This window comes from Scyliorhinus torazame, chromosome 16, assembly GCF_047496885.1.
Source record: "Scyliorhinus torazame isolate Kashiwa2021f chromosome 16, sScyTor2.1, whole genome shotgun sequence".
NCBI lineage: Eukaryota > Metazoa > Chordata > Chondrichthyes > Carcharhiniformes > Scyliorhinidae > Scyliorhinus > Scyliorhinus torazame.
In genome coordinates this window covers 91,782,814-91,805,169 of record NC_092722.1, presented here as the reverse complement: position 1 = coordinate 91,805,169, position 22,356 = coordinate 91,782,814, and the positions used below count along the sequence as shown (strand labels likewise).

Below are 22,356 nucleotides of genomic sequence, written 5' to 3'. Positions count from 1 at the left end.
ACTTTTCTTCTGTATTTACAAATGAGAGGGGCCATATTGTTGGAGAGGACTGTGAAACAGACTGGTAAGCTCGAGGAATTACTTGTTAGGAAGGAAGATGCGTTGGGCATTTTGAAAAACTTGAGGATAGACAAATCCCCCGGGCCTGACGGGATATATCCAAGGATTCTATGGGAAGCAAGAGATGAAATTGCAGAGCCGTTGGCAATGATCTTTTCGTCCTCACTGTCAACAGGGGTTCTACCAAGGGATTGGAGAGTGGCAAATGTCGTGCCCCTGTTCAACAAAGGGACTAGGGATAACCCTGGGAATTACAGGCCAGTTAGTCTTACTTCGGTGGTAGGCAAAGTAATGGAAAGGGTACTGAAGGATAGGATTTCTGAGCATCTGGAAAGACACTGCTTGATTAGGGATAGTCAGCACGGATTTGTGAGGGGTAGGTCTTGCCTTACAAGTCTTATTGAATTCTTTGAGGAGGTGACCAAGCATGTGGATGAAGGTAAAGCAGTTGATGTAGTGTACATGGATTTTAGTAAGACATTTGATAAGGTTCCCCATGGTAGGCTTATACAGAAAGTAAGGAGGCATGGGATAGTGGGAAATTTGGCCAGTTGGATAACGAACTGGCTAACCGATAGAAGTCAGAGTGGTTGTGGATGGCAAATATTCAGCCTGGATCCCAGTTACCAGTGGCGTACCGCAGGGATCAGTTCTGTGTCCTCTGCTGTTTGTGATTTTTATTAATGACTTGGATGAGGGAGTTGAAGGATGGGTTAGTAAATTTGTAGACGATACGAAGATTGGTGGAGTTGTGGATAGTGAGGAGGGCTGTTGTCGGCTGCAAAGAGACAAAGATAGGATGCAGAGCTGGGCTGAGAAGTGGCAGATGGAGTTTAACCCTGAAAAGTGAGAAGTTGTCCATTTTGGAAGGACAAATATGAATGCAGAATACAGGGTTAACGGTAGAGTTCTTGGCAATGTGGAGGAGCAGAGAGATCTTGGGGTCTATGTTCATACATCTTTGAAAGTTGCCACTCAAGTGGATAGAGCTGTGAAGAAGGCCTATGGTGTGCTAGTGTTTATTAACAGAGGGAATTTAAGAGCCGTGAGGTGATGATGCAGCTGTACAACACTTTGGTAAGACCACATTTGGAGTACTGTGTACAGTTCTGCCTTTACTTCATTTTAGGGAGGATGTGGAAGCTTTGGAAAAGGTGCAAAGGAGATTTACCAGGATGTTGCCTGGAATGGAGAGTAGGTCTTATGAGGAAAGGTTGAGGGTGCTGGGCCTTTTCTCATTAGAACGGAGAAGGAAGAGGGGCGACTTGATAGAGGTTTATAAGATGATATGGGGAATAGAGTAGACAGTCAGAGACTTTTTCCCCGAGTGGAACAAACCATTACAAGGGGACATAAATTTAAGGTGAAAGGTGGAAGATATAGGAGGGATATCAGAGGTAGGTTCTTTACCCAGAGAGTAGTGGGGGCATGGAATGCACTGCCTGTGGAAGTAGTTGAGTCGGAAACATTAGGGACCTTCAAGCAGCTATTGGATAGGTACATGGATTATGGTAGAATGATATAGTGTAGATTAATTTGTTCTTAAGGGCAGCACGGTAGCATTGTGGAAAGAACAATTGCTTCACAGCTCCAGGGTCCCAGGTTCAACTCCGGCTTGGGTCATTGTCTGTGCGGAGTCTGCACATCCTCCCCGTGTGCACGTGGGTTTCCTTCGGGTGCTCCGGTTTCCTCCCACAGTCCAAAGCTGTGCAGGTTAGGTGGATTGGCCATGATAAATTGCCCTTAGTGTCCAAAATTGCCCTTAGTGTTGGGTGGAGGTGTTGACCTTGGGTAGGGTGCTCTTTCCAAGAGCCGGTGCAGACTCAATGGGCCGAATGGCCTCCTTCTGCACTGTAAATTCTATGATAATCTATGATTAATCTAGGACAAAGGTTCGGCACAACATCGTGGGCCGAAGGGCCTGTTCTGTGCTGTATTTTCTATGTTCTATGTTAATAGGTCCAGGCAGCGGGCGACCGAGGGGGTCATCCGGCCCGACTGTCTGCCCATCTTCCGCGGCTTCATTTGCGGCCGGGTGTCCCTGGAGAGGGAGCATGCGGTGTCCACGGGCACACTCGAGACCCTCCGTGCTCGGTGGGCACCGCAGGGGTTGGATTGTACTTACAGAGGCAATGTCCCGCATTTGGGAAAATTTGTGTGAAGTGTAAAGGCAAAAACCACTTTGCCAAGCAGTGTTTTTCCAACAAAAAAGTCGACTCACAAAAATGTATAAATACTTTGGAAGAAATTAATTCAGAAGATACATTCCTCATTACTAATGAAGATGGGGCCAACATAGCCAAGCATAATGTAATGTCTTCGACGAACATAAGAAGTAGTAATAATGAAGTATGTACTGTAAATAAAGATAACTGAACAGTATCTGTCCTCATAAATCAAACGTTTATAATGTCAAACTCGACACAGGAGCGAGAACGAATCTAATCAGTATCACGGAAATTGAAGCAATGAGAATCACGCCGAAGATTTTGAACAGACCAGTATTTTTAAAAGATTACAATGGTCAAAGGATTAATTCTTTAGCCGTGTGTGAGCTTGAAGTTCAAGTCAAAGATAAAATCCATAAAGTGAAATTTTCAGTTGCAGCCACAGATTGTAAATTGTTACTCGATGTGGAGGCTTGTGAAACACTTCAGTTAGTCAAGAGAGTACATCGTGCTGACTATGCTTTGAATGCTCACAGTGGATTAGTGGATTCAATGATAACAGCATTTCTGGAGATTTTTCAAGATTTCAGTGACTTGCCATTTACTTTCCGAATTCAATTAAAGTATAATGTGCAACCCATAATACATACTCGTAGGAGAGTACCTGCAACATTAAGGGAGTGGTTGAAAGCTGAATTTGATAGAATGAGGAATCTGGGGGTCATTAAGAAACTTGAAAAGTGAGGGTGGTCCCGAGTCCAGAGGTGGCGATTTTTGGTGTACCAGAAAACTTAGGGGTGCAGGGGGGCGAGAGAGGCCGATGTCTTGGCCTTTGCCTCCCTGGTAGCCGGGAGACGGATCTTGCTAGAATGGAGAGACTCGGACCCCTCAAAGGCAGCGGTGTGGGTGAGTAACATGGCAGGGTTTCTCAGGTTTGATAAAATTAAGGTCGCCCTGAGGGGTTCGGTGGAAGGATTTGCTTGGAGGTGGCAGCCGTTTATCGAAGCAGGGGGAGGCGGACAAGGTGGGAGTGGTTTGGTGGGGACTTCTTGTTGGGGTGTTGGCTCTGTAAAGCCAGGTTGGCTAGATTGAACAAAGAACAAAGAAAAGTACAGCACAGGAACAGGCTCTTCGGCCCTCCAAGCCCACGCCGACCATGCTGTCCGTCTAAACTAAAATCTTCTACACTTTCTGGGTCCGTATCCCTCCATTCCCATCCTATTCATGTATTGTCCAGATGCCCCTTAAATGTCACTATCGTCCCTGCTTCCACCACCTCCTCCGGCAGCGCGTTCCAGGTACCCACTACCCTCTGTGTAAAAAACTTGCCTCATACATCTCCTCTAAACCTTGCCCCTCGCACCTGAAACCTATGCCCCCTAGTAATTGACCCCTCTACGCTGGGGAAAAGCCTCTGAGTATCCACTCTGTCTATGCCCCTCATAATTTTGTGGACCTCTATCAGGTCACCCCTCAACCTCTGTCATTCCAGTGAGAACAAACCGAGTTTATTCAACCGCTCCTCATAGCTAATGCCCTCCATACCAGGCAACATCCTGGTAAATCTCTGCTGCACCCTCTCTAAAGCCTCCACATCCTTCTGGTAATGTGGCGACCAGAATTGAACACTATGCTCCAAGTGTGGCCTAACTAAGGTTCTGCACAAATACAGCTGCAACATGACTTGCCAATTCTTATACTCAATGCCCCGGCCAATGAAGGCAAGCATGCCGTTTGCCTTCTTGACTACCTTCTCCACCTGTGTTGCCCCTTTCAGTGACCTGTGGACCTGTACACCTAGATCTCTCTGACTTTCAATACTCTTGAGGGTTCTATCATTCACTGTATATTACCTACCTGCATTAGACCTTCCAAAATGCATTACCTCACATTTGTCCGGATTAAACTCCATCTGCCATCTCTCCGCCCAAGTCTCCAAACAATCTAAATCCTGCTGTATCCTCATCGTTATCCGCGATTCCATCAACCTTTGTGTCGTCTGCAAACTTACTAATCAGACCAGTTCCATTTTCCTCCAAATCATTTATATAGACTACAAACAGCAAAGGTCCCAGCACTGATCCCTGCAGAACACCACTAGTCACAGCCCTCCAATTAGAAAAGCACCCTTCCATTGCTACTCTCTGCCTTCTATGACCTAGCCAGTTCTGTATCCACCTTGTCAGCTCACCCCTGATCCCGTGTGACTTCACCTTTCGTACCAGTCTACCATGAGGGACCTTGTCAAAGGCCTTACTGAAGTCCATATAGACAACATCCACTGCCCTACCTACATCAATCATTTTTGTGACCTCTTCGAAAAACTCTATCACGTTAGTGCGACACAACCTCCCCTTCACAAAACCATGCTGCCTCTCACTAATACGTCCATTTGCTTCCAAATGGGAGTAGATCCTGTCTCGAAGAATTCTCTCCAGTAATTTCCCTACCACTGAAGTAAGGCTCACCGGCCTGTAGTTCCCTGGATTATCCTTGCTACCCTTCTTAAACAAAGGAACAACATTGGCTATTCTCCAGTCCTCTGGGACATCACCTGAAGACAGTGAGGATCCAAAGATTTCTGTCAAGGCCTCAGCAATTTCTTCTCTAGTCTCCTTCACTATTCTGGGGTAGATCCCATCAGGTCCTGGGGACTTATCTACCTTAATATTTTTCAAGATGCCCAACATCTCGTCTTTTTGGATCTCAATGTGATCCAGGCTATCTACACACCCTTCTCCAGACTCAACATCCACCAATTCCTTCTCTTTGGTGAATACTGATGCAAAGTATTCATTTAAATCCTCGCCCATTTCCTCTGGCTCCACACATAGATTCCCTTGCCTATCCTTCTGTGGGTCAACCTTTTCTCTTGCTACCCTCTTGCTTTTTATGTATGTGGAAAAAGCCTTGGGATTTTCCTTAACCCTATTTGCCAATGACTTTTCGTGACCCCTTCTAACCCTCCTGACTCCTTGCTTAAGTTCCTTCCTACTTTCCTTATATTCCACACAGGCTTCGTCTGTTCCCAGCCTTCTAGCCCTTTTTCTTTTTGACGAGGTTCCCGAAATTTGCCGTATTTATCCTTCTTCCGCACAGGAACATGCTGGTCCTGAATTCCTTTCAACTGACATTTGAAAGCTTGCCACATGTCAGATGTTGATTTACCCTCAAACATCCGCCCCCAATCTAGGTTCTTAAGTTCCCGCCTAATATTGTTATAATTAGCCTTCCCCCAATTTAGCACATTCACCCTAGGACCACTCTTATCCTTGTCCAGCAGCACTTTAAAACTTACTGAATTGTGGTCACTGTTCCCGAAATGCTCCCCTACTGAAACATCTACCACCTGGCCGGGCTCATTCCCAATACCAGGTCCAGTACAGCCCCTTCCCTAGTTGGACTGTCTACATATTGTTTTCAGAAGCCCTCCTGGATGCTCCTTACAAACTCTGCCCCGGCTAAGCCCCTGGCAGTAAGTGAGTCCCAGTCAATATTGGGGAAGTTGAAGTCTCCCATCATCACAACAATCCTATTGTTTTTACTCGTTTCCAAAATCTTTCTACCTATCTGCTCCTCTATCTCCCGCTGGCTGTTGGGAGGCCTGTAGTAAACCCTCAACATTGTGACTGCACCCTTCTTAGTCCTGATCTCTACCCATATTGCCTCGCTGCCGTCTGAGGTGTCCTCCCGCAGTACAGCTGTGATATTCTCCCTGCTCCTCCACCCCTTTTACATCCCCTCTATCCCGCCTGAAACATCTAAATTCTGGAATGTTTAGTTGCCAATCCTGTCCTTCCCTCAATCAGGTCTCTGTAATGGCAACAACATCATAGTTCCAAGTACGAATCCAAGCTCTATGTTCATCTGCCTTACCCGTAATACTTCTTGCATTAAAATATATGCACTTCAGGCCACCAGTCCCGCTGTTTTCAGCAATATCTCCCTGTCTGCTCTTCCTCAGAGCCATGCTGGCCCTATTCCCTAGTTCTCCCTCAATGCTTTCACCTTCTGACCTGTTGCTCCGGTACCCACCTGTGTTGGGCTGTGTTGTTGCCCATTGTCTTAAAATTTGTAATATAAATGCCTCAATGAAATATTTTTCAAAAAACAAGAAAATCGAAGAACCAACAGATTGAGTAAATTCAATGGTGTGTGTTAAGAAACGCAATAACGATTTAAGAATATGCATGGATCCTTAAGACCTCAATGCCAACATCAAGCGAGAACACTATCCAATACCAAAACGTGAAGAAATAACGAACGAAACGTCAGGTGCGATGTGCTTCAGTAAATTGGATGCTTCGCAGGATTTTTGGCAACTCAAATTGGATGAAGAGAGTACAAAGTATTGTATGTTTAACACTCAATTTGGGCGCTTCTGTTTTCTTTGAATGCCTTTTGGAATAATATCCGCATCTGAAATCTTTCACAAGGCAATGGAGCACATTGTGGAAGGTATTCCAGGAGTTTGTGTGGATGTTGATGATATAATAGTATGGGGTTCTACAGAGTGTTAAGAAATGGGCTAAAGTTGGACAAAGCCAAGTTCAATTTGTCAGCTAAGATAACGTGTCTGAGAGACGTTGTCAACAAGATGAGTATGTTTCAATGGACAGAGAAGCATGAGCAAGAATGGCTTACTCTGAAGACAGCTTTGACACAGCTCAGGGCTAGCATTTTTTGACCGGACGAAGAAAACAAAAATCTCGACTGATGCATCGAAGGATGGGTTAGGTGCATTTTTGTTACAGCAGGAAGATGGAGAGGATTGGAAGCCAGTTGCCTCTGCGTCTAGGTCCATGACCGACTCCGAGCACGGGTCGATACGTACAAATTGAGAAGGAATGTCTTGGACTAGATAATGGCTTGGAAAAATGTTGTAGCTATGTGCAAGGCCGACAAAGTTTTCTGGTAGAAACGGATTACAGACCATTGTTAGCCATCGTCAAAAAAACCTAAGTGAGAGTCACCACGCATCCAGAAAATGATGATGAAGCTCCAGTGGTATGATTTTGATCTAATTTACAGTCCAGGTAAGCACATTGTAGTTGCAGATGCGCTATCAAGAGCTACAGCCGTGTTGGAAGACAATCATATGGAAGAAGATGTGCAAGTTCATTGTAATCTGATAACCGAGACACTGCCGGTGTCTGATGAAAAACCAAAACTAATTGTGGTTAGTTAAACAAAAAAGGATGAAGTTCTGTAGATAGTAATCAAGAATCTCAATGGGGGATAGCCAAAAGGGTCATGTTCAAAGTACCACAGCGTCAGAGCAGAACTAAGTGTAGCCAATGGATTCTATTAAGAAAACAAAGAATAATAATACCACAGTCTCTGTGAACTGAAATTTTACCAAAGATTCATGAGGGCTACCTCAGAATTGAAAAGTGTAAAGGGAGAGCACGAGACATGGTATATTGGCTAGGGATCAACAAAGATATTCAAAGGATGGTAGAGGAATGCGCGACATGTCAAAAATTCCAACAGAGACAAATAAAAGAACCAATGCAGATGGGCGACATAGTGACACTTCCGTGGCAGAAAGTTGGGATAGATTTGTTTTATCTTGAAGGGAAAGAGTATTTATTGGTCGTAGATTACTTTTCCAATTTTCCTGAAGTGGCACAGTTATCCAGCTCGTCAGTGAGTGTGTTATAATGCATACTCAAGCTATCTTTGCTTGTCATGGCATTCCACAAAGAGAACAAAGAACGAAGAACAATACAGCACAGGAACAGGCCCTTCGGCCCTCCAAGCCTGTGCCGGTCATGATACCAACCTTTGCCAAAACCCTCAGTACTTCCTTGTGTCATATCCCTCTATATCCATCCTATCCATGTGTTTGTCAAGATGCCTTTTGAACGCCGTTAATGTATCTGCTTCCACAACCTCCCCTGGCAACGCGTTCCAGGCACTCACCACCCTCTGCATAAAAAAACTGCCTCGCAGATCTCCTCTAAACTTTGCCCCAAGGAACTTAAATCTATGCCCCTTGGTGACTGACCCCTCCACCTTTGGAGAGTGCCTGCCCATCCACTCTATCCATGCCCCTCAAAATCTTGTAGATCTCTATCAGGTCACCCCTCAATCTCCGCCTTTCTAATGAAAACAGTCCAAGTCTATTCAGCCTCTCCACATAGCTAACACCCTCCAGACCAGGCAACACTCTGGTGAACCTCCTCTGCACCCTCTCCGAAGCCTCCACATCCTTCTGGTAGTATGGTGACCATAATAGTGCACAATATTCCAAGTGCAGCCTTACCAAGGTTCTATACAACTGTTGCATGACGTGCCAGTTTTTATACTCAATGCCCCGTCCAATGAAGGCAAGCATTCCATATGCTTTCTTGACTACCCTGTCCACTTGTGTTGCCACTTTCAAAGACAGGTTGCCATGGGTGACAATGGAATGTCAGGAATAGTTGTCAGGAATGGAGGGAATTTCTGCAGAGGTACGACTTGAGGCACGTCACATCCAGTGATTTATATCCACAGTCAAATGGAAAGGCAAAGAAAGGTGTGCAAATAGTAAAACCATTCCTTAAAAATGGATGGACAGCCAGGATGATCCATATCTGTCATCGCTTGGTTATCGAGCCTCGCCTTTGAGCAATGGTTTGTCACCATCACAATTACTGAAGAACAGGACGATAAGAACAATGTTGCATGTCTTTCAAATCACCAAGCAAGTCACAAAATAAAACATCAACTGCAGTCTCAAAATACCAGATTAAAATCCAACAGGTTTTATGAAATCACTAGCTTTCGGAGTGCAGCTCCTTCCTCAGGCGAGGAAGGAGCAGTGCTCTGAAAGTTAGCCATTTGAAACAAACCTGTTGGACTTTCAGCTGGTGTTTTAAGACTTCTTACTGTGCCCACCCCAGTCCAACGCCGGCATCTCCTCATCACAGTCTCAAAAGAGGAAGCAGAAGAGATATTATGACAGGTCAACCAGGTCTCTACAACCTTTAGAATACAATGGTATCGTAAAGGTGGAGGATTCTGATGGCTGGCCAAAGTGTGCGAAAGTGATACAGAAGATAGGTCCAAAGTCCTATACAGTCAAGGGCAGGTACTCAGGAGGAACAGAAGAGCTTTGTTAAAAATTCAGCAACCTGTTACTTCAGTGTCAGCAGATGATGTGTGTGAAAACTCTGACTATCCAAACCAATGCAACCTGACCACAAATCAAGTGTACAACCTGAAGATGCACAGAGTAATGCAGTTCCAACAGAAGAATCTTCAGCGGCACTAGAATGTCAAGCAGACTCGGCGGATCAACAAAAGCTTAGAATGTCAACGGGACATCCAAATAAACCTGACAGACTGAATCTGCAGTGGACACTGTAATTGTAAATAATCTGAATTATGTATGGTAATTAGTTGAAATGATGTATATTATACCTATGTTAAAGGAAAGGGGATGTAATAATATGCATAAGCAATTCTGTATGTTAATATGTTAGACCTCCAACCAGCAGATGGCAGTAGAACTACACCACGTCACACTGCAACCTTGAGGAGTCATCGTGGAAAGTTGTGTTTAGTATTAGCTCTCGTATTCGAGTTGTTAACAGTTTACACTTCGTTAGTAGTATTAGTATTGTTTTCTACCCACGTTATTGTCATTTAATAAATCATAACTAGAATAATAATAATCTTTATTGCCACAAGTAGGCTTACATTAACACGACAAAGAAGTTACTGTGAAAAGCCCCTAGTCGCCTGTTCGGGTACAACAGAGGGAGAATTCAGAATGTCCAAATCACCTAACTCTTTCGGGACTTGTGGGAGGAAACCGGAGCACCCAGAGGAAACCCAGAGGAAACCCACGCAGACACAGGGAGAACGTGCAGACTCCGCACAGACAGTGACCCAAGCCGGGAATTGAACCTGAGATCCTGGAGCTGTGAAGCAACAGGGCTAACCACTGTTCTACCGTGACGCCTCACGAACGAGACCATCTTGGTGCACTGACTCCAATCATTGCAACGCACTAGAACGTACCAGGAGAGAGAGGGAGGGAGGGAGAGAGATGGAGTGAGTGAGGGAGGGTGGGGTGACAGAGAGGGAGAGAGGGAAGGAGAGAGAGGGGAGGGAGAGTGAGGGAGTAAGTGAGAGAGGGAGTCAGGGAGCGAGTGAGGGAAGGAGTGAGGGAGAGAAAGGATGGAGGTGTGGGAGAGAGAGGGCGGGTGTGTGGGAGAGAGAGGGCAGGGATGAGGGAGTGGGTGGGTGGGAGAGAGTGGGCGGGAGGGAGGGAGAGAGTAGGCGGGAGGCAGAAGGAGAGAGAGGGAGGGAGGGAGAGGGTGGGAGGGGGGGAGAGAGTGGGGTGGGAGGGAGAAGGAGAGAGAGGGAGGGAGGGAAACAGAGTAGGATGGGGAGAGTGGAACAGAGGAAGAGGGAGGGGGAGAGATGGGGATGGATGGAGGGGGAGAGCGGGAGTGAGGGAGGGGGGAGAGAGAAAGAGGTGAGGAAGGGAGGGAGGGCAGGACGGAGAGGGAGGGAGGGCTGGGACAGAGAGGGAGGGAGGGCTGGACGGAGAGGGAGGGAAGGCTGGGGCGGAGAGGGAGGGAAGGCTGGGGCAGAGAGGGAGGGATGGGGTGGAGAGGGAGGTAGGGCTGGAGCGGAGAGGGAGGGAGGGCTGGGGCGGAGAGGGATGGAGGGCTGGGGCGGAGAGGGAGGGAGGGGCTGGATGGAGAGGGAGGGATGGGGTGGAGAGGGAGGGAGGGCTGGAGCAGAGAGTGAGGGAGGGCTGGGGCGGAGAGGGAGGGCTGGGGCGGAGAGGGAGGGATGGGGTGGAGAGGGAGGGATGGGGCGCAGAGGGAGGGATGGGGCGGAGGAGGGAGGGCTGGGGCGGAGAGGGAGGGATGGGGCGGAGAGGGAGGGAGGGTTGGGGCAGAGAGGGGAGGGCTGGGGCGGAGAGGGGGAGGGCTGGGGCAGAGAGGGGGAGGGCTGGGGCGGAGAGGGGGAGGGCTGGGGCAGAGAGGGGAGGGCTGGGGCAGAGAGGGAGGGAGGGCTGGGGCGGAGAGGGGAGGGCTGGGGCGGAGAGGGGAGGGCTGGGGCGGAGAGGGGAGGGCTGGGGCGGAGAGGGAGGGAGGGCTGGGACGGGGGAGGGAGGGATGGGGCGGGGAGGGAGGGATGGGGTGGAGAGGGAGGGAGAGCTGGGACGGGGAGGGAGGGCTGGGGCGGAGAGGGAGGGAGGGCTGGGGCGGAGAGGGAGGGAGGGCTGGGGCGGAGAGGGAGGGATGGGGCGGAGAGGGAGGGAGGGCTGGGGTGGAGAGGGAGGGAGAGATGGGGCGGAGAGGGAGGGAGGGCTTGGGCAGAGAGGGAGGGAGGGATGGTGTTGGAGAGGGTGGGAGGCTGGTGCGGAGAGGGGTGGGAGGCAGGGGCGGAGAGGGAGGGAGGGATGGTGTGGAAAGGGAGGGTGGGATGGGGCGGAGAGGGAGGGTGGGATATGGCGGAGAGGGAGGGAGGGCTGGGACGGAGGGAGGGTGGGATGGGGCGGAGAGGGAGAGAGGGATGGGGCGGAGAGGGAGGGAGGGCTGGGGCGGAGAGGGAGGGAGGGCTGGGACGGAGTGAGGGTGGGATGGGGCGGAGAGGGAGGGAGGGCTGGGGCGGAGAGGGAGGGAGGGCTGGGACGTAGTGAGGGTGGGATGGGGCGGAGAGGGAGGGAGGGCTGGGACGTAGTGAGGGTGGGATGGGGCGGAGAGGGAGGGAGGGATGGGGCAGAGAGGGAGGGAGGGCTGGGGCGGAGAGGGAGGGAGGGCTGGGACGGAGTGAGGGTGGGATGGGAGGAGTGCAGCTTGCTCTGTTCCCTCACCTGAACTCGCTCGCTTGGTCTGCCACCGCCTCTGTCCAACAGGCTGCACCCTCGGGGTCTCGGAGACACTCACCTCCCTGCACTGCAATCCTCGGGCCATCTCCCGTCTCGCTGCCACCTGCGGGGGGGGGGGGGGGGGGGGGGGTGGGGGGGTGGGGGGGTGCACATCCCAGCCGAATACCTCGGTCGAGAAGTGTGCATGGAGAACATGGTGTTAGAGATGGATGGTGATCCGATGTCAGAACTGGGCTGGTATCGCCAAAAAAAATACAATATCCCTCCAGCCGAAAAGAGTTAGAATCGTAAACTCGGTCCTCCCCGCAAAAGCAAAGCTGCGGACGCTGAGAGGAGGGAACATTTCCTAACTGAGATAATAAACGCTACTTCGTGTTGGGGATGAAGGATCCAGAATCAATTGATCCAGAATCAATTGGTAAATGGAGTGTGGGCCATCGTTCCCTGACTGAGCTACGGAAACACAGAACATACAGTGTAGAAGGAGGCCATTCGGCACCCATCGGGTCTGCCACCGAACCACTTAATGCCTCCCTTCCACCCTATCCCCACAGACACCAATAACCCCTCCTAACCTTTTTGTTCACTAAGAGCAATTTATCATGGCCAATCCACCCTAACCTGCATGTCTTTAAATGAAAATGAAAATGAAAATCGCTTATTGTCACAAGTAGGCTTCAAACGAAATTACTGTGAAAAGCCCCGAGTCGCCACATTCCGGCGCCTGTTCGGGGAGGCTGATACGGGAATTGAACCGTGCTGCTGGCCTGCCTTGGTCTGCTTTAAAAGCCAGCGATTTAGCCCAGTGTGCTAAACCAGCCCCTTTCGACAGTGGGAGGAAACCGGAGCACCCAGAGGAAACCCACGCACACACGGGGAGAGCGTGCAGACAGAGACCCAGTGGGGACTTGAAACCTGGGACCCCTGGCGCTGTGAAGCCACAGTGCTATCTATTTGTGCTACCGTTCTGCCCTCAAGGTATCCAAAGTTCAGCAATAGGGGATGAACAGCAGCAAATTCTTGGCTTCTTGCTGTGCTCCCTGTGGAGCTCAGGACCTGCACGGGGTTGGGGTTCAGCCTTTTCCCTTCTCTGCCCAGACTTACCTGCTTGTGCAGTGTGACATCCGAGCCAGGAGAAGGAGGGATGGAGCGGAGATTTTGACCGGAAGTGTGCGCCTGGGCGACGGCCCTCGCTCAGCTCGCTTCGCCTGGTAGTAGAGCTGGGCAGAGTCTGGACGGAGGAGCCCCTCGTGGGCGAGCTGCGGGCAAGCAAGAAAGAGAGAAGGGTGGGGTGGTTGTGATTAAAGTTGCAGTTATTCATACCCCCCTGGGAGTCAGACGCAGCACCCTTCTTGGCACACTCACCTGAAGGGCTCGGAGGATGGTGAGGGTCTCTGGGTGTTTGCTCGGAAGGCGTGTGGATGAACCCGATACAGAAAATGTTCCCAGGTCCGTCGCAAGCCTGCATGAGGATGGGGGATGCGGCAGGGGGTGACTGAAGGGAACAGAGAGGGGGAGAGAGGGGAAATGGTTAATGCCTGAAGGTGACCATCAATACACGCACCTTCCACCCCCCCCCCACCCCCCACTGCCAGACTGCCAACACACACATCTCTCCTCCGCTCCGCCCCCGCCCACCCCCCCCCCCCCCCCCCCCCCCCCCCCCCCTGCCTGTCTCCTCTCTCTCCCTCCTCCTCTCACGATATCTCTATCTCCAGATTCTCTCTGCTGAAACTCTGGGTCAGAAAAAGGATCAAAGATCAGCGTGACGAAAGAGGTCATGGAAGGGCCGTAGGTCAGCTTGAGGGACAGTGGTCATGGGAAAGGGTCGAGGGTCAGAGTGAGGGACAGGGGTTAGGGAGTGGGTCGAGGTCAGAGTGAGGACCAGGAGTCAAGAAAAGGATTGAGGGTCGGTGTGAGGAACGGGGTCAAGTAAAAGGGCCGTGAGGCACAGGGAAAAGGTCGAGGGTGACAGTGAGGGACAGGGAGAGGTAAAAGGGGTCACAGAGTGGGACGGGGTCAGAGGAAGGGGTGACGGTATTGGGGTGTGCGAAAAGGATCACAGGAAGCGTCAAAGGTCATGATGCAGAACTGGGGATGGGTTGAAGGTCACAGTGTGGGACATGGGTTATGTAAAGGGTCGAGGGTCAAGGTGTGGGACGTGTTGGGGAAGGGTCGAGGTACATAGTGTAGGAGAGGTGTCAGGAAAGGTCGAGGGTCAAAGTGAGGCACAGGGGATAAGGTAAAGGGTGACATTGTGGCACAGACGTCAGGAAAAGTCAAGGGACGTGGTGTGGCTGAAGGGAAGGTCGAGGGTCATGATGTGGGAAAGTTTGGTGGAAGGGTCGAGGTCACGGGTGTGGAACAGGGATCAGGGGAAGGGCCGAGGGTCACGGTGCAGGACAGGGGTCACGAGAAGGGTCGAGGGTCATGGTGTGGGACGGGGTCAGGAGAAGGGTCGAGGGCCATGATGCAGCAGAGGGGTCAGGGAAGAGGGTTGGGGTTCAGGATGCAAAATGGGAATTAGGGAAGGGTCAAGAATCACAAATTGGTGCATTCATTTTGTGTGTGTGTGAGGGTTCACTCTCAGTTGCCGGGGGGTGGGGGGGTGAATTCAGTTCCCCCACATCGCCCTCCACCTCGGATTCACACTCTCCCCCTTCCCCAATAACTCACGTTAGCGAGGCTGCGAATAGCCGCACACTCCTCGGGTGTCAGGACACCATCGAAAACGACTCGCTGGTTCCCACTCAACTGGTTCGAATCCATCAGCACTTTCAGATTGGCAAAGAGCGAGGATGAGGCTGTGGAGAGAAGGAAAATGAGACAGAACAGGGGCAGGCCATTCACCTCTTCGATTCAATGAAGGGATGGAATGACACCAGGATGGATACAGAGTAAATCTCCCTCTGCACTGTCCCCATCAAACACTCCCAGGACAGGAACAGCCAGGGGTTAGAAACAGAGTAAATCTCCCTCTACACTGTCCCCATCAAACACTCCCAGGACAGGTACAGCACGGGGTTAGATACAGAGTAAAGCTCCTCTACACTGTCCCCATCAAACACTCCCAGACAGGTACAGCACGGAGTTAGATACAGAGTAAAGTCTCCCTCTACACTGTCCCTCTTCAAACACTCACAGGTCAGGTACAGCATGGGGTTAGATACAGAGGAAAGCTCGCTCTACACTGTCCCCATCAAAACACTCCCAGGACAGGTACAGCACGGGGTTAGATACAGAGTAAAGCTCCACTCTACACTGTCCCCATCAAACATTCCCAGGACAGGTACAGGCACGGGTTAGATACAGAGTAAAGCTCCCTCTACACTGTCCCCCATCAAACACTCCCAGGACAAGTACAGCACGGGCTTAGATACAGAGTAAAGCTCCCTCTACACTGGCCCCATCAAACACTCCCAGAACAGGTACAGCACGGGGTTAGATACAGAGTAAAGCTCCCTCAACACCGACCACAATCAAACACTCCCACAGGACAGGTACAGCACGGGGTTAGAGACAGAGTAAATCTCCCTCTACACTGTCCCATCAAACACTCCCAGGACAGGTACAGCACGGGGTTAGATACAGAGTAAAGCTCCCTGTACACTGTCCCCATCAAACACTCACAGGACAGGTACAGCACGGGGTTAGATACAGAGTAAAGCTCCCTCTACACTGTCCCCCATCAACACTCCCAGGACAGGTACAGCACGGGCTTAGATACAGAGTAAAGCTCCCTGTACACTGTCCCCATCAAACACTCACAGGACAGGTACAGCACGGGGTTAGATACAGAGTAAAGCTCCCTCTACACTGTCCCCCATCAAACACTCCCAGGACAGGTACAGCACGGGGTTAGATACAGAGTAAAGCTCCCTCTACACTGTGCCCCATCAAACACTCACAGGAAAGTTACAGCATGAGTGTTAGATACAGAGTAAATCTCCATCTACACTGTCCCCATCAAACACTCCCAGGACAGGTACAGCACGGGGTTAGATACAGAGTAAAGCTCCCTCTACACTGTCCCCATCAAACACTCCCAGGACAGGTACAGCACGCACGGAGTTAGCTACAGAGTAAAGCTCCCTCTACACTGTCCCCAATCAAACACTACCAGGACAGGTTACAGCACGGAGTTAGATACAGAGTAAAGCTCCCTCTACACTGTCCCCCATCAAACACTCACAGGACAGATGCAGCACAGGGTTAAATACAGAGTAAAGCTCCCTCTACATTGCCCCCATCAAACACTCCCAGGACAGGGTTAGATACAGAGTAAAGCTCTCTCTAAATATTTTAGTTCATTAACAATTCGACAGTTACATAACAAAATCAGTCGCAAGGCACAAGGCCTCGACACACTTCAACAGTTACATAGCAAAAATAGTCGCAAGGCACAGGGCCTCTGTGGTAGTCACTACTGATGTATATATTAGGTGCTTTGTGGTAAGGCCCCTGTACTACAAGTACGGGGGTAGTTCCCTGCCGGCTGGCTCCGCCCAGTAGGCAGAGTATAAATATGTGTGCTCCTCGTACAGCAGCCATTTCGCCAGCTGCTGAAGGAGGCCACACATCTTAGTGTAATAAAGCCTCGATTGCATCCAACTCTCGTCTTTGTGTAATTGATCGTGCATCAATTTATTACACTAAGTTAACAGAAGATGGACCTCCGCATCAAGCCGGATCGCCTGCAGTTGGATCTGCAACCAGGCAACCGCAAAAAGGACTTTGAACATTGGCTAGCCTCTTTCGAAGCTTACATCAGGTCTGCACCAGACCCAATTCCGGAAGCTCAGAAGATCCAGATCCTCTACACATGGCTGAGCTCCAACTTATCCAGGACGCGCCCTACGAAGACGCCATGGCGCTACTGTAGGAAAACTACGCACAGCGGACTTACACGCTCTATGGCAGACACTTCCTCTCCACTCGTAGTCAACTTCCTGGTGAGTCAGTGGAAGATTTCTGGCGTGCTCTAATTCCCCTAGTCAGAGATTGTGACTGTCAGGCCGTCTCGGCCACGGAACACTCGAACTTGCTCATGAGAGACGCTTTTGTTACGGGGATAGGGTCGGATTACATCCGCCAGCGCCTCTTAGAAGGGGCCACGCTTGACCTCGCAACAACCAAAAAGCTAGTGCTCTCGCTGACGGTCGCTTCGCGCAACATCCAGTCCTACACCCCCGGCCGCGCGGCCCACCCCTCCTACGTATCGTGGACTCCGCAGACGGCCGCCCCATCGGGGTCCCCACTCAGCCAGCCCAATGCCTGTGCTGCGCGGCAGCCAACCAACCCCGGGGGACCCCAAATGTTAATTCTGTGGGCAGCCAAAACACCCCCGACAAAGCTGTCCGGCCCGGAGCGCCCTTTGCAAGGCCTGCGGCAAGAAGGGACACTTCGCTGCGGTGTGCCAGGCCCACGCAGTCGCCGCTATTGTTCCGACCCCCCCCCCCCCCCCGTACGGCCACTGGGCGCTGCCATCTTCCCCTCCCCGGACCACGTGCGGCTCGTGGGCGCCGCCATCTTGTTCGACCCCTACCACGTACGGCCAGTGGGCGCCGCCATCTTCCCCTCCTCGGACCACGCACAGCCAGTGGGCGCCGCCATCTTCCCCTCCCCGGACCACGTGCGGCCCGTGGGTGCCATCTTGTTCGACCCCCACCACGTGCAGCCCGTGGGCGCCGCCATCTTGTCCTCCCCAGGATCATCAGGCGCCGCCATCTTGTTTCCCCCACGACATGTGCGGCCCGTGGGCGCCGCGATCGTACCAGGACCCATGCCCCCCGGGCACCCCATCGTCTGCCACCATCGACGACCAGCCGTGTCTCGCCTCGGTCACGATTGACCAGTCCCGCCCATGCAACCTAGCAGCGGCCTCTACCAATATGAAAATCGATGGGCATGAGATCTCCTGCCTGCTGGACTCTGGGAGCACCAAGAGCTTCATCCATCCCGATACAGTAAGGCGCTGCTCCCTCGCGGTACACCCCGCCAACCAGAGAATGTCCCTGGCCTTCGGGTCCCACTCCGTGGCGATCCGCGGGTACTGCATAGCCACTCTCACTGTCCAGGGCGTGGAGTTCAGCGGCTTCCGCCTCTACGTCCTCCCCAACCTCTGCGCTGCCTTGCTACTCGGCCTGGACTTCCAGTGCAACCTCCAGAGCCTACATTGAAACTCGGCGGGCCCCTACAACCCCTTACTGTGTGCGGCCTCGCAAGCCTAAAGGTCGACCCACCTTCCCTATTTGCAAACTTAACCCCGGATTGCAAACCCGTCGCCACCAGGAGCAGACGGTACAGCGCCCAGGACAGGACCTTCATCAGGTCCGAAGTCCAGCGACTGCTTCGGGAAGGCATCATCGAGGCCAGCAACAGCCCCTGGAGAGCCCAGGTGGTAGTTGTGAAAACTGGGGAGAAACAGAATGGTCGTGGACGACAGTCAGACCATCAATCGGTACACGCAGCTCGACGCGTACCCCCTCCCACGCATATCTGATATGGTCAATCAGATTGCACAGTACCGGGTCTTCTCAACTGTCGACCTAAAATCCGCCTACCACCAGCTCCCCATCCGTAAGGTGGACCGCCCATACACTGCCTTCGAGGCAGATGGCCGCCTTTACCACTTTCTTAGGGTTCCCTTTGGCGTCACCAACGGGGTCTCGGTTTTCCAACGGGAAATGGACCGAATGGTTGACCGGTACGGGCTGCGGGCCACTTTCCCGTACCTAGACAATGTCACCATCTGCGGCCACGATCAGCAGGACCATGACGCCAACCTTGCCAAATTTCTCCACACCGCCACTCTCCTCAACCTAACCGACAACAAGGAGAAGTGCGTGTCCAGCACGAACCATTTAGCCAGCCTCGGCTATGTGGTCCAGAACGGAGCTCTGGGGCCCGATCCCGCCCGCATGCGCCCCCTCATGGAACTCCCCCTCCCCCACTACCCCAAGGCCCTCAAGCGTTGCCTGGGGTTCTTTTCTTACTACGCCCAGTGGGTCCCAAATTATGCGGACAAGGCCCGCCCACTCATTCAATCCACTCTTTTCCCCCTAACGGCCGAGGCTCACCAGGCCTTCAACCGTATTAAGGCTGACATCGCCAAGGCGGCGATGCACGCAGTCGACGAGACGTTACCATTTCAAGACGAGAACGACGCATCAGACGTCGCTCTAGCCGCCACCCTCAATCAGGCAGGCAGGCCCGTGGCATTCTTTTCACAAACCCTTCATGCCTCCGAAATTCGGCATTCCTCCGTCAAAAAAGAGACCCAAGCCATCGTTGAAGCTGTGCGGCAATGGAGGCATTACCTGGCCGGCAGGAGATTCACTCTCCTCACTGACCAACGGTCGGTTGCCTTTATGTTCAATAACACACAGCGGGGCAAGATCAAGAACGATAAGATCTTGAGGTGGAGGATCGAGCTCTCCACCTACAACTACGAGATTTTGTATCGCCCCGGTAAGCTCAACGAGCCCCCCGATGCCCTATCCCGAGGTACATGTGCCAGCGCACAGGTGGACCGGCTCCGGACTCTGCACGACAACCTTTGTCACCCGGGAGTCACACATTTGTACCACTTCATCAAGGCCCGCAATCTGCCCTACTCCGTCGAGGAAGTCAGGGCAATCACCAGAGACTGCCAGGTCTGCGCGGAGTGCAAACTGCACTTCTACCAGCCAGACCATGCCCGCCCCTTTGAACGCCTCAGCGTGGACTTCAAAGGCCCCCTCCCCTCCACCGACCGTAATACGTACTTCCTCAGTGTGGTCGATGAATATTCCAGATTCCCCTTCGCCATCCCATGCCCTGACATGACGTCTGCCACCATCATCAAAGCCCTCAACACCATCTTCGCTCTGTTCGGTTTCCCCGCCTACGTCCACAGCGACAGGGGATCCTCATTCATGAGCGATGAGCTCCTGCTCAACAAGGGTATTGTCTCGAGCAGGACGACCAGCTATAACCCCCGGGGAAACGGGCAGGTGGAGAGGGGGAATGGGACGGTCTGGAGGGCCGTCCAGCAGGCCCTACGGTCCAGAAATCTCCCGGCCTCCCGCTGGCAGGAGGTCCTCCCCGACGCACTGCACTCCATTCGGTCGCTCCTGTGCACTGCGACTAACGACACACCCCATGAACGTCTTTTTGCTTTCCCCAGGACGTCCACCTCCGGGGTGTCGCTCCCGACTTGGCCCGCAGCTCCAGGACCCGTACTTCTCCGTAAGCACATACGATTCCACAAGGCGGACCCGTTGGTTGAGAGGGTACAGCTACTCCACGCCAACCCACAGTATGCCTCTGTGGCATACCCCAACGCCTGCCAAGCTACTGTCTCCCTCAGGGACCTGGCACCAGCTGGTTCCGCACACACACACCCCTCCGGCCCGGCGCCACCCTCTCCTCCCCCGGCGCTCCCAGCCGCAAACCCCGCCCCAGGACAATCCGTCCTCCCCTTGCCCACGCCCGAGGATGAAGAGGATTTTGTCAGGCTTCCGGAGTCACTGAAGACCAGACCGACACCAGAATCGCAGCCATCACTGTGGCGCTCCCAATGGCAAATCAAGGCTCCGGCTCGACTGAACCTGTAACTTGATCGGGACTCTTAAAAAAATAAAAATCCCCCTTCTGCATGACTCTCCTCCACCCCCGCTGGACTCAAGTTTAACAGGGGGTGGATGTGGTCGTCACCACAGATGTATATATTAGGTGCTTTGTGGTAAGGCCCCTGTACTACAGGTACGGGGGTAGTTCCCTGCCTGCTGGCTCCGCCCAGTAGGCGGAGTATAAATATGTGTGCTCCCCGAACACCAGCCATTTCGCCAGCTGCTGTAGGAGGCCACACATCTTAGTGTAATAAAGCCTCGATTGCATCCAACTCTCGTCTTTGAGTAATTGATCGTGCATCAGCCTCGACACACTTCAATAGTTACATAGCAATAACAGTCGCAAGGCACAAGGCCTCGACACAGTGCAACAGTTACATATCAAAAACAGTCACAAGATACATTATCTTCAGTACACACACACATATAACCACCCCCGCCCCGAATGACAGCCCCACACCGGCGGAAGAGGAGCTCCAGCGAGCAAGCAAACCACCGAAAAGGGGCACATCAACATAGGGCACAGTACGAGAGAGAGTGTATAAAATATGCCCCCCTCTCCCACAAAGGGACCACAATGCAGCTCAAAACAATGAGCCATGAAACAGGCCACCGGCTAAAAGCCAGCATATAGCCACTTTGTTCCCACACAGCACGTATATAGTCTGTCAACATTAAAACAATTCATCAACATATAGAAACAGTATAGTCAGAGGCAACAGAAAACAGTAGCATGTCAAAGACATCTACTAAATACAGAAAACCACCCATATACGTGCACAGTCACCCCCTGTATTTCCCCCCCGAAGGGGTTCCCAGTTAAATCCAAAACAACAGTTCCAGGCCGCTAGCCAGAAAGCCGGCAAACGGCCGCTTCATTCATCACCCGCCCACCCACCCCATCCAGCCCAGTAGCCTCACATCGGAGGAAAGGCTCCCTCCGCACCACCGTAAAGATATTGCTGCGACCATCAATTCACTCGAAGACACGTGGGGAAGTAAACCATGGTTTTAATCAGCTTAGAACTGAGCCTGCCTGTGACCGGTACAACACTGAAGGCGGCCCCGCAGGTCAGCAGCTCTTATACTTCCTGTAAAGGGGTGGAGCCATGGGCGGAGCCCGTACATGCCCCAATATATCCCCTGTGGGTGAAGCCACACAGTGGCCCATAGGTAGAGCCCACAGGGTTAATAACATAACACAGTGCACTGGTGAATTATCAGTAATTATACATTCACCACATTCACCCCCTGTTTAAAATGAAGTCCGGCAGGAGTGACGGGCTCATAGATTCAGTCGGTCTGGTGCCGTTGCGACCGCCGAAGCACTGGTGTTGCAGCCGTTCCAGGTGGCTGTGGAAGTGGGTCCGGAGCAGGCACAGGCGTGGACTCCGGGAGCGGCTCTTCCAGAGCTTCATTCCTGTGGACCGGTGCGGCGGGTGGGAGGGAGCGCGGGAACCATATAGGGGTGGGGGCGCTGAACATGGGAAGTTGGACGGGACATAGTGTGGGGGATGCAGTAGTGGGAGTGGAGTTGGCGCCTGCGGACATCAGGTCCCAGAGGGAAACGGTATCTTGCCGGCCATCGGGGTGTTCGACATACGCATAGTGTGGGTTGGAGTGCAGGGGCTGGACCCTCTCTACCAGGGGGTCGGTCTTATGGCTCCGAACATGT

At 52.1% G+C, this 22,356-nt stretch overlaps 1 protein-coding gene across 1 annotated transcript in view; it reads right to left on the bottom strand.

The window, feature by feature from the left end:
• Positions 1 to 22,356, bottom strand: part of LOC140392279 (prolyl 3-hydroxylase 1-like) — a 158,670-nt gene that overhangs the window by 41,978 nt on the left and 94,336 nt on the right. The window contains exons 9-12 of the mRNA XM_072477596.1: positions 14,742 to 14,873; positions 13,435 to 13,564; positions 13,174 to 13,328; positions 12,055 to 12,172 (exon numbers count right to left, since the gene is read on the bottom strand). Of these exons, the coding sequence (XP_072333697.1) occupies positions 12,055 to 12,172; positions 13,174 to 13,328; positions 13,435 to 13,564; positions 14,742 to 14,873 (535 nt within the window). The remainder of the gene's footprint in view (positions 1 to 12,054; positions 12,173 to 13,173; positions 13,329 to 13,434; positions 13,565 to 14,741; positions 14,874 to 22,356) is intronic.